Source organism: Amblyomma maculatum, chromosome 2 (genome assembly GCF_055883805.1).
Source record: "Amblyomma maculatum isolate TAMU_Amacu chromosome 2, ASM5588380v1, whole genome shotgun sequence".
Lineage (NCBI taxonomy): Eukaryota > Metazoa > Arthropoda > Arachnida > Ixodida > Ixodidae > Amblyomma > Amblyomma maculatum.
This window is the reverse complement of record NC_139345.1, coordinates 226835798-226848120: the sequence shown is the minus strand read 5'-3', so window position 1 is coordinate 226848120 and position 12323 is coordinate 226835798. Positions and strand designations below refer to the sequence as shown.

The 12323-nt window shown below is 46.2% G+C and overlaps 1 protein-coding gene across 7 annotated transcripts in view; it reads left to right on the top strand.

Moving 5' to 3' along the window:
• LOC146201438 (proteasome adapter and scaffold protein ECM29) overlaps nt 1-12323 on the top strand; it is a 371995-nt gene that overhangs the window by 209012 nt on the left and 150660 nt on the right. For all 7 annotated transcript variants that reach the window (XR_014705354.1, XR_014705355.1, XM_084595850.1 and 4 more), the window contains 2 exons: nt 8717-8830; nt 10940-11038. Coding sequence is in view for 5 of the 7 variants with exons in the window: in XM_084595850.1 (XP_084451976.1) it covers nt 8717-8830; nt 10940-11038 (213 nt within the window). In the remaining 2 variants the exon portion in view is untranslated. The remainder of the gene's footprint in view (nt 1-8716; nt 8831-10939; nt 11039-12323) is intronic.

The following is a 12323-nucleotide window of genomic DNA, read 5'->3' as shown; positions in this document are numbered from 1 at the left end:
ATTTTCCTATATCTTTCCATGGAGTGCTTTTGAATTTGGCACCCGTAACATTTGGAACCGCCCTGTCGAATACATGGCGCCATATCTAGTTGCTACAGCGAAATGTTTTTGTAAACAGCAAGCAAAGATGGATGTCGCAGCGTTTCACGCCAGGACGAATCAGCAGCTCTAATTATTGCATGCCTCTTTCTAAACCGATGCCTAATAATACTATTTCTTGTAATGAAGGTGTCAATAAGGGAATGTAGATGTTACGTGCCAGATTTCGTTATCTTAGACATTGAAAAAGTGCTTCTGTGGACTTTCAAAGTTTCGCGTCCACAAATGTGGACACGTGTCTTAATGCCGAAATTGTTAAAGTGGCCGCGGCACTTGGTTATTTCGTGCAGAGCAGTACGTAATACGCTTATTTGCGTGCAGGTGTCATAGTCTTGAAAGCGCAAGGTATTCTGAGAGGAAAACATTTATTCATGCCTAATAATTAGTTATAAAATGCAGAAAATGCTAAAATGTTTTCATTCCTGTAGCAGCCTTGAGACGCCATGTCCACATGTGTGGACGCGAAAAACATATAAATATTTTTGCATAATTTTTTATATTTGAATTCTGCATGGCCTACTGATCATGCCTGGTGCAAAAAAAAAAAATTTTCCTTTCAAAAACTTTAATTGGCGCCTGAAGGGGATATGCAAACATGACAATAAGCTGGAGTTAAGTTTGCGGGCTTCGCCCAGAAGCGAGATTCCGAAGGGGCGACCAAGGTCAAGGGGCAGCTTGGCGCTGGCTGATTTATGACAGTCGCGCAGGCGGCCGCTTTTCGGAAGTGATGCCAGAACACATGGCAGCGGGTGACGCTGTCCGTCCTGTGCCGCGAGGGAGGCAGGGCAGTGCAGTTAGAAGGCACAGCGTAAGCGCAGTGGTTGTGGGTTCAGCGCTTCCCGGTTCCAGTGGAGAGGGCGTGGAGGCCATAAATCCTGAAGCACGGCGAAACGCGGGCCTGGGAGAATGCACTGCAGAGGGAACCACTGTTGACAGGTCTTCACGGGAAGATGCCTGTACGTCCCTTTGAATCCGCCGCCCGCGCGCAACCGACCAAGGGCAGGGATCGGAATGTTCGGGCCTGAGGTTTGCGTGTGTGTGTTTTGGGAAGTGTAACTGTCGACGCCGTTCGTCTTTGCGACTGCTTGGCGCCTTTTGCGTGGTAGGATTTTGGAGAGGGAGAAATGGCAGATGTGCGCAATCACTCGCCGCTTAGTGTTTATTTTACTTAACATGCACAGGAGAGGGGCACAACGATTGGCCAGCCCATTTTGTAACACTGCATGTTATTGGCCTGACTAGTCATTGATTGGTCAACGGATTTAACTCGCATTTTGGTAACGCTAAGGAAGCGAGGTTGAGACAGTTGGGCTCGGAGGAGGGTTGGGCTCAGATGAGAGTGGAGGGCAGACGGGTTGTTCGAGGAGGGAGGCTAGGCTGACAGAGGTCTCAAGGGACTCCGGCCTAAAGCAGAAGGCCAAGGCCTGATTCTGCTAGCCTCTGACCTCTGATCGTTCACGCATTTGCAGTTAGCCTTCTATGTTTTGATGTTGCACCCAACGACATTACTGTAAATACGATGTAAAAAGTGTAAATAAATGTGTACAGTCTGAGAAGGGAAGTCCTCATATCTGCACCGCAATGTGTCGCTGAGCCACGGACGCAGCGGTGGTCACTTAGCCCACTCCGTACGAGCGACGGCAGAAGAAGAAGCAACAATACCTGCTGTATAGAGAAACCCATCTATCCCCCACGCCTTTGCACGTTTTGAAAATAACTGCCGGGTCACTAATCAAAAATTTCTTGGCGTCTGGTTTAATGAAACCCTCTCCCGGAATGTTAATATTTCTAAGCTAACTACAGAACTAAGCAAAACTGTTGGATGCCTCCTGTTTGGCTTACTATATTATGCCTTTTTCTATTCTAAGCTATCGTACTGTATTTTAGTCTGGCAACGACGACAAGCGGTAATATAAAAAAACTTCTGGTCCAAAAAAGAGCCTTGCGGGCGTTGGAAGTATTTTATGGGATACCATTAAGTTTGCGAACAGGTCCATTCTTCAGAAAAATACAGTTTACTAAACCCCAAGCAGACTTATAGCTTTCGTTTGCTGCAGTATACACAAAAATCTATTATATGACACCACTACTGATTCTCTGACCACGAGATACCCCTTCCGCAATATAATGAAAATTGTACCAAGGATCTGAACAAACTACGGCAAACTATGGTTGAAATATCAGGTGCCGCACATTCTGAATGTGTTTAGCCTTGAAACTGAATTTAACCTCTCTCACTCAACAGATTTAAGAAAAAAATAAACAAGCATGTATTAGAAACTGAGTAAATACAAACATAAAAATTGCATAAGATTGTTTTGCTTTTATCATATATTTGGTACTCTTTTTGTTTATTGTATGCCATTTTTTGCTTTAAGTTTCTGGTGTCATTCATTAGTAAACATTCAATATTTATATGATTTGTGTTCTCTGTGCTTGTTCACATGCTTTGTATATCACCCCTATATTAAAATTTTTACATATCTAGTGTTCCACTGAGGATGCAGTGCTTATTTACCTGCATTTTCATGTATATTAATATATTGCCACCTGACGGTTTGAGGTAGCACTTGAAAGACGAAAAAATTGTAGACTCGCGCGCTTCGGCTAGCTAGGACTGTGGACTCAGCCTGTGTCTCTGTGTTACCGTTTCCAATGAACCCCTGTCTTGACAGTGTGTCACTGCCCCTGTTGTCGATTCCCATAAATCCCTGTCCCTGTCCCGTAAATCCCGGCTGGGTAATTGTCCTCTCAATGTCGCACACCCTTCCGCTAACCAACGACACCGAGCTTTGCCTGTGGACACGCCAGTTCATCGCGTCAGCCGGAGGAACCTGGGTCTTCCTCCCGAACACGGGCCCTTAGTGTCCACTTGAACAATGAGCCTCTGGCCAGCCACGCAAAGCACTACGTCGGTCATGCAAGGTACTCCTGTTTACCTTCAAAACCCCTGAGTGCCGAAATCGTTCCATGGCACTGCGCATGAAGACGTTGAGGACTGGCTAACTCAGTTTGAATGAGTCGCATCTTTTAATCAGTGGGACGACAACTTAAAGCTGAGGAACGCCATTTTCTGCCTGGAAGACCATGCATTGACATGGTATGCACATTAACATCATGGCCTCAGTTCCGCTGTCTTATCATAGCTTGATAGGCATGAACGAGCAGAACGTGCTCTACAATCTCGGAAACAGATGCCGAACGAATCCGTCATGATGTATGTTGAGGACATGACGAAACTCTTTCGACGTGCGGATCCCAACATGTCTGAAGACAGAAAGCTGCACCACCTGATATGTGGGGCTAAAGAACAGCTTTTTGCTATTCTTGTACGTAGCCCACGAACTGCAGTTACCTCATTTTTAACAGAGGCGGTCACCAAGGAAAAGATCCTACACCAGCGCTTGGCTGTCTACGACTGCTGCCGAGCCTCTTACAGCTGCTGTAAGCAATACTGATCACCTTCAAGACCTTATTCGTGCAATTGTATGCGAGGAACTGCAGTAAGTTTGTGGCACGTTCCAACCCAGGGGTAATTCTCTCGCACATATAAGTCACACAGCCGTCTCTGCATGTTGCTGAAGCTCAAAGTACCCTTGTTCCTGATTATCCTCGTCCGACTTACGCTGAAATTCTCCGACGCCCAGTTCCAGTCCAAGCTCCGTTATCTACATTACCACCAACCCAACATGCCCGTCCAGCAGCCAACGCAATACATTCCTATACAGCAACCAACGCGGTACATGCAGCCACCGCTGTCACACATACGACGGACGGACGTCTGGCGGGTCCCTGGGAGCCGCTGCCTTTGCTACCACTGTGGGGAACCTGGTCACATTTTCCGGTGGTGCCCTTATCGGGAACTCGGACCAGAGGGTTTTTACACCAACGCACCTAGACGCATGCTCGGTCAACTACCTTGTGACATTGGAGACAACCTCGCACAAGAGAGCCTCCGGATGGCACGCCGACAATCCAGGTCTTCATCCCCACGTCGGCCATCCCCTTCAACAACTGATGACTTCCCGCGAGCACCGCCTGGTCGCTCGCCAAGCCCCCGCCAGGAAAACTGACTAGAGCGACCTCCAGGGGCGGAGCCGCTAAATGTCAGCACAAAGAAGTCCCCCCAATGAGAACAGATATGGATTTTGGAGCAGAAACGACAGCATTTGGTTCACAAGACCGTCTATTGCTGTCTTCCCTGTGTGCATCGATGGTCATTACGTCAGCGCTTTAGTGGATACCGGAACAGACTTTTCGATTTTGAGTGGGAAACTGGCAGCGCATCTTAGGAAGGTTATGACACCATGTGCGGGAATATGGCAGCATCATCGATTTTCGACAGCGAACCGTCTCGCTCTCAACGGAGAAAGCGGCTGCCAGCCCCACCGATGGCCAACGTATTTGCGCCCTACGAGTTTCATCTGAGTGTATTTCAGTGCCTCCCCGCTCCAGCGGGTTTGTGAGTGTTGTGTGCGACGGGCTATGTGACGGGCCGATAATTGCTGAAGGCAACCGTTCGTTTTTATTTTCTCATGGCATCAGTGCAGCTCGAAGCTTAATTATTCTCAGCAATGGTCACTCTGAGCTTCTCGTCATGAACTTCACGAATGAATCTCGCCTCCTCTATTGCTCTACTGCCATCGCTTTTGCCGAACTGTTGAACGAAGCTTCCGAATGTTTTGCGTCTGACATTATGACATTATTGATACTCCTGGTGTTCTAGATCACATCGATGTTAGCAGTGACCTTTCTGCCTGCCAACAATGCGACCTGCGCGCCTTGCTGCTGGAGTACGCCCCGTGCTTTGCGTCGTCATCGAAAGTCCACAAACTTCTATCACCAAGCATCGCATCTTAATGTCTGACGATGCCCGACCTATTCGACAGCAGCCGTACCGTATTTTGGCCAAAGAACGTGAGGCAATTCAGACACAAGTCCAGGAAATGCTTAGTGATGATGTTATTCAGCCGTCTAAAAGTCCGGGGTTGTCACCAGTCGTGTTGGTTAAGAAAAAGGATCGCACGCTGCGTTTTTGCGTTGATTACAAGAAACTGAATGACATCACAAAAAAAGATGTATATTCGTTGCCCCGTATCGACGATTCACTCGATCGACTTCGCAACGCCAAGTTCTTTTCCTCCATCTATTTAAAAAGTGGTTATTGGCAGATAGAAGTGGATGAGCGCGATCGGGAAAAGACTGCCTTTGTGACACCCGATGGCTTATATGAATTTAAAGTATTGCCTTTCGGTCTGTGTTCAGCGCCAGCGACGTTCAAGAGAATGATGGACACCGTACTTGCTGGTCTTAAATGGCAAACCTGTTTGGTTTAATTGGACAACGTCATCGTGTTTTCAGAAACATTTGACCAGCATCTTAAGTGGCTGCGAATGGTATTGGACGCTCTTCGCTCGGCCGATTTGACACTCAAACCGGAAAAATATCACTTTGGATATCAGCAGCTGAAATTTTTCGGTCATGTGGTTAGCGCTGACGTTGTCCAGCCTGATCCTGACAAAACAGCCTCTGTAGCCAACTTCCCCATCCCTACCACGAAGAAAGCAGTCCGATGTTTGTTGGCGTTGTGTGCGTACTATCGCCGTTTCATTGCCGATTTTGCCAATATCGCAGAACCTTTGACGCGCCTGACACGTGATGACGTCCCGTATGTCTGGTCTTCCGAGCAGCAAGAGGCATTCACCGAGCTGCGCCAACGGCTGCACAACCCTCCCGTTCTTGCACACTTCGATGAGGACGCCGCCACCGAAATTCACACCGATGCCAGCAACGTCGGTCTGGGTGCTGTTCTGGTCCAGCACCAGCAAGGCGAGTAAAAAGGGATCGCATATGTCAGCCGCACCCTTTCTCGGGCAGAATCAAACTATTCAACTTCTGAAAAGGAGTGTCTCGCCGTCGTGTGGGCCACAATGAAATTCCGACTTTACCTCTACGGCCGTAAATTTAAAGTTGTGACAGACCATCATGCTTTGTGTTGGCTGGCTAGTCTTCGAGACCCATCAGGACGTCTTGCACGGTGGAGTCTTCATATGCAGGAATTTGATTACTCTATCGTTTATAAATCTGGACGTAAACATGAAGATGCTGACACACTGTCTCGATCACCCGTGGAGTTGGCCCATGACAGTATGGACGAAGACGCCCATTTTCTTGGCATTATCAGTTTCTCTGATTTAAAGGCCCGGCAATGGGCTGATTCAGACCTCAAAACTGTGATCGATCATCTGGAGGGTTTTGATTCTACAGTATCTCGACTGTTTGCTAAGAACTTGTCATCCTTCTGTACGCGCAACGGAATCCTCCACAAGAAAAGTGCCGGCAACAGTGACCGAGCCTATCTTCTAGTCATCCCTGCAGATCTCCGCAATGAAATCCTTCATGCTTGCCATGATGAAACCCACCGCTGGACACTTGGGCTTTGCTAGCACTCTTACCAGAGTGCGCCAGGCCTACTGCTGGCCCAAACTTGCCGCCACTGTTCATCGATATGTTAGAGGTTGCCGCGACTGCCAGCGACGCAAGACACTGCCATTGAAGCCAGCGGGCTTCCTGCAGACTATTCCTTCACCGCTAGTACCATTTGACCAAATTGGTATTGACTTTCTCGGCCCTTTTCCTCTATCGTCACCTGGCAATAAGTTGATTATCGTGGCTACAGATTATCTGACACATTACGCGGAAACTATGGCGGTGCCACTTGCAACATCCTCCGAAGTGGCGCAATTTTTTATGACGCAGATTGTCCTCCACCATGGCGCCCCTTCATAAGTCATCACTGATCGTGGCAAGGCATTTACAGCGCGTCTTCTTGAAGTTTTCCAACTAAGCCAGACACATCACCGAAAGACTACTGCTTATCATCCTCAGTCTGATGGCCTTACTGAGCGACTAAACAAAACAATAGCGTACATGCTCGCCATGTACGTAGATGTGCGGCATAAAACATGGGACGAGATATTGCCTTATGTCACATTTGCATATAACACGGCCGTCCAAGAAACAACTCGATTCACTCTGTTTCGCCTAGTATACGGACGCGATGTACAGACCATGCTCGACGCTATGCTGCCATGTGCGGCTGACGACCAGCTGCTTACCGCTGACGCAGAAGAATTCACTAACTACGCTGAGAAAGCTCGCCAACTCGCCCGTAATTACATTACAAAACAGCAAGCAACAGATGCACGTTGATATAACGACCGACATAGCCATGTCATGTTCCAGCCTGGTGACAAAGTCTGGGTGTGGACACCTGTCTGGCGCCCTGGCCTGTCAGAAAAACTTTTCAATCGTTACTTTGGATCCTACAGAGTGTTGCGTCGCCTCTCAGAAGTATCGTACGAGGTTATTCCAGACAGAACTTTACCGAATTCTAGTCGTCAGTGCTCGTCTGACCTAGTGCATGTGCTTCGCATGAAGCCATATTTCACCCGCTGAAAGTCGTATTTACCATCCGGATCAGTTTTTTCTGTGAGCTTGCATTTTATTTATTTATTTATTTTATTTTCGCTGGGGGGAATAATGCCACCTGACTGTTTGAGGTAGTGCTTGAAAGACGAAGAAGTTGTAGACTCTCCCGCGCTTTGGCCAGCTAGGACTGTGGACTCTTGAGCCTGTGTCTCTGTGTTACCGTTTTTCGTTAACCCCTGTCTTGACTGTGTGTCTCTGCCCCTGTTGCCGATTCCCATAAATCCCTGTCTTCATGACAATATATTTAGTGTGTGTCTTTTTTCACCTGGATTTGTGTACAGATTGTCACCAGTTCCTTATACAGTCGAACCCGGATATATCGAATTTTGGTTATATCGAACTCATGGAATATCCCCTTGAAAATCCCATGTAAAAGTATAGGAAAGCCGCGTCATATATCGAACTCAATTTCACTGGTCGTTCGATATATCGAACTCCGCACCACGCACTGGAAAGTGTGCCTTCCCCAAAGATCGCAATACCCTCAGCCGTTTGCCGCTTGACGTTTTCAAGCCACACGCGGAAGGAATGAGAGGGGACAGTTTGGCATCAGCTGGTCTAGGGCAGTGCCGTGCCCATTCCCCAAAGGCGCGCGCATCTGCGGATATCGTTTCCCGCGCACCAGCACGTGATGTTTGCAAGCCATGTGCGTGAATGAACCAGAGAGAACCGGTGGGAACGAGAGGTGAAAAATGCGATAGAGTGAAGCGCAAGGGTGTCTACGCATGCGCCAAGCCAGCTCAGCCCGTTTTCAAACAGAAAGTCGGACGCTTTTTCCAGCGTGTGTTGTGAACCTGCATGGTTGCGAACCCTCTGCGCGCGGCGGCTGACGTGGCTATGGCGCCTGCGGATGTTAAGCGGCAGACCTCTTCTTTCTGTAGAAAGACAATAAACTTGATCTTCATAAAATGTATGTAATGTGTTGTATCATGGTGCCTTTACTTTCAGGCTGAAATTGCAAGCACATTTGACGTGGATTCTATTTTTTTTACTGATTTTCTGAACTTCTCAAGAAGGAACTCAGGAAAACAACCCTTCATATCGAGATCATTAAAGACCCCACAGATAAAAACCAAGCAGCCTTGAAGAGACCCCAAACAGGGTGCATCTGATTGGGTCATTGCAGAGTGCCGATGTGGAGGTGCACTTCACCGTGGGCGAGTCCCTGTGCTGTGCTGTGCTGGGTGCAACATCACCCCTGTGCCGAGACCACTGGACTACTGAGGAGGCGCAATTCCAGGCAAGTGGTTCAATGCTGAGAGATGTTGAGTATCTGCGCTATCTTTCTTTTTTATTTACAAATACTGGTACCCCATGTTTTGCACAAGTGGGTGCGGAAAATTTTCACTTGAAACAGAACAATAGCAAAAGCAAGTAATTGCAAGAATTTCCATATAAAAATACAAGATAATATTAAAAAGTGAAAGGCGGAGGGTAAGTACATGTCGAAGAAGCGCATGTGTCCCATCTTGCCTACTCGGTTCTTCAATGATCGGGCAATTATTTCACTGTTTGACAGTAAAACGAAAGAAAAAAAACTTAAAAAGGGCGAGCTGTTAATGAAGGAGTGTAAATTTGTTTTCTAATGACTGTGTAGAGGAGAATAATCTATTCACACATGCTTCTAGTTTCAAGTCTGTCAAGTGACAGATTGTGTGCATGAGAAGAGGGTCAGAAATGGCAGTCATATTTCTGATGTATAAATCTAATCACTTTATTTTGAACGTTTTCAAGTATAGCGATATCTTTATCCAAGTGCAGTGACCATAGTGCCGAAGCATATTCAAGCATGCAGTTCTTAGTTTGAAAGAACATTTTGATGGCCTAGTTGGTGGCAGTTGATCGCAAGATCAAGGCGGGAAAACACACATGGACACAAGAAAGGTTGTGAGACAAACGAAGATAAATCTGTTACCTATCTTGTATCCGTGTGTGTTTTCGTGCCTTGATCTTACGATGAAGTTCTTAGTTTGCATTTTTTAACCCTTTGACTATCAAATGTTCTGAAAAAAGTTCACCCCCAGTGTCAAACTCTTTTTACACGCTAAGCGCTCAAATGGCAAAAACGCCGCAGGACAGAATGCGACCGCCAAAAACAGTCAAAGGGTTAATGCACATTCCAAGAGCTTTTTGAGTGCTTTGGAGAATGTTAGAGCTAAGTGAGATTCGAACAAATGTTACACCGAGATATTTGAATTCTTTTACGTGGATGTTTATCATTAGCATATGAAGAATCGAAAGGAGTTTTCTTATTTGTGACAGTCGTGGTTTCGCTAGAAAACACATTGTTAAGAGTTTGTTGGTTGCATGCGCTGTTGACATTTAAAATTAGTCATCTGCATAAAAAGGGAGTTTAACTAAAGTGTTTTTAGTAATCTCAACAATGTTGTTAACATAAATGAGAAAAGCAGCCCTAAACCATGGAGCTTGTTATTGATATAGGCTGCTCGTGTTGTGAGGCTGAGCAGACATTTCTGTCAAGCCTGCTTTGATACAATCGATGCCTTTGATAGTGTGTGCATTAGCCGAGAAGGCTATAGATGTCACCTGATTGTCTTCTTTCTTGTGCTGAATACCCTGTTATTGTGACATAAAATAGAGTTTGCAAAACAATGGAAACTTGCGTGAAATGGCATAATAAGCACACACCATAATGGGGGCTTGAAAATGTGCACAGAAACATATCCTGCACTAACAACACGGTTGTAAGCCTCACGTCTGCGAGTGTGCAGGGTCCACATCCCATTGTGCTGTTCTCTTATGTAGGCTTTCTTCTTTTGGCCATTGAAGCGGATTTGTTGGTCACTGAGATGGGTGAGCTTGACCAGGATGATGTTCGAGGATCCATGATTACCAGTGTTAGCAGTTGCTATCGTTGACGATGGTACAAATATGACACCTCCAGAGATTTCGATGCTGAAATGAACCCTCATGTTTGCGAGTGTGCTGCCTCCAGATCACATTTTTTTTACATCTACGATATTGTACAAATGTAGAGATATTGAACCTTTTACAGTCATGGCAGAAACAGTACTTATAGCAAGAAAAAATATAGAAATAATAGAAACATGCCTGTTTATTTTGTCATAATTTATATGAATGAGGCCGAGAAAACAGCTTGACAGTAAGTGAATCTAAAACAAAATGTATTCTCTCTCACTCACCTTCCTTTGGTCCACATATTTGGGTTAGAAGCATTAAAGTGCATGCTCTTTTGAAGTGTTCTGCTGTATACTGCAAGAACAAATAAATATACTTGTACAGGAAGTCTATCTTTAAGAGCCATGGCAAAGTTACCACCATTGTTCAGTTTGCTATGTGAAAGCGTGTTGTGACGCCCTTTGTGCAGCCGCCTGCAGATGCCAGGGCCAACCTGACAGAGATGGAGTGGCTGGTCTCTCAGCTGCTGGACACATACCTATGCAATCCACGGCCAGCCGCACGACAGGTGAGGTGGCGTACTAGCCTTAGATGTGTGCGACACAAGGCATGTCAGTGCCAACAAGGTTCATAAGAGTTCCCTCGATGACACTGTCTATGCGAGACAGGTCCTTCGTTCGCTGTTCCGGACATGGATGCTGCGTATGTGGCTTGGCTAGGTTTGGGCCGTGGAGCTGTAACTGTGTGTAGATTCAATAAATTTCAATAGATTTAATAAATTAATTCAAGCGAAGGTTTGTTCAGTGTGAGAGGATCTCAACACCATTACAGCATTTCTTGTGCGTATTGTTTGGGAAGAGCCGCACTGCCAGTACTTCTGCCAAACACAGAAGGTGCTCAAGTAATTCTTGAACAGTGTCAGAATGCTCGCTTCCTATAACCATTAATATGGAAACATTTATGTTATCACCAGCAATAACAATGGTAGCAACAACACATATGCATTATAAAGGGGAATGTTGTTTTTAAATCTGGCAAGGCTTCTAACGCATGCCCACTGGTGGTACAGGGTACGCACACCCACAAATTAATTGTAACACTCACACGCAAGTAAATGAATTCATATGGCTTTGTTTTTTTTTGGTGGCTTTCATCAAGACCGAATGGGCCAGGGAGCAAATGCGAATTAGCAACTTTCTAGTAGAAATGTAGATGGAGAAATGAAACGTGAAGGTGGTCACTAAGTGTAACGAGCAGGATTCTAAGGCAAGGGTGTGGTGATGTTTGCGGGGGTCACGGGAGAGGAGGCCTTTGTTCTGAAGTCTGGCTGGTGGCTCTCTTCGTATGTATGCCATAACGAGCCCTGTGCAGACAATAGCTGGTCGGATATGAAGGATGCACTTCCTTTGCCTTTTAGTGGAAAAAGAATACAGCCTCTGTTCCATCCAAATAGTCTGGGGCTGGACTGTCTTAGGCAGCTGCGTGCAAATGTGGCCTCGCCATGCAAATGTTGCTCCCATACCAGCAAGGCAAAACAAAACAGGGAATCCAAGTTCGATTAGCATGCATTGTTGCCTTAGTCCATTCTTTCAAAGGGCTGCTGACCAGGGCTTGGTAAGGCTTAGACCCGACATCATCCATATAGTCTTTGTGACCAACTGAAGCTGTGTATGCCACGAAAAGAGTAAAATCGAAGCACTTCTTTTCAAAAAACCAACTTGCTCTTCCTCTATGCCAAACCATCGCACCGTCTCTCTTAGCCAGCCCATTGACATAGCACAGAAAAGTCCTGCTATTTGATTTTTCCTTTTAGTTTCTTGTCCCATTCTGTGCTTGCTTCAGCACATTCTGTA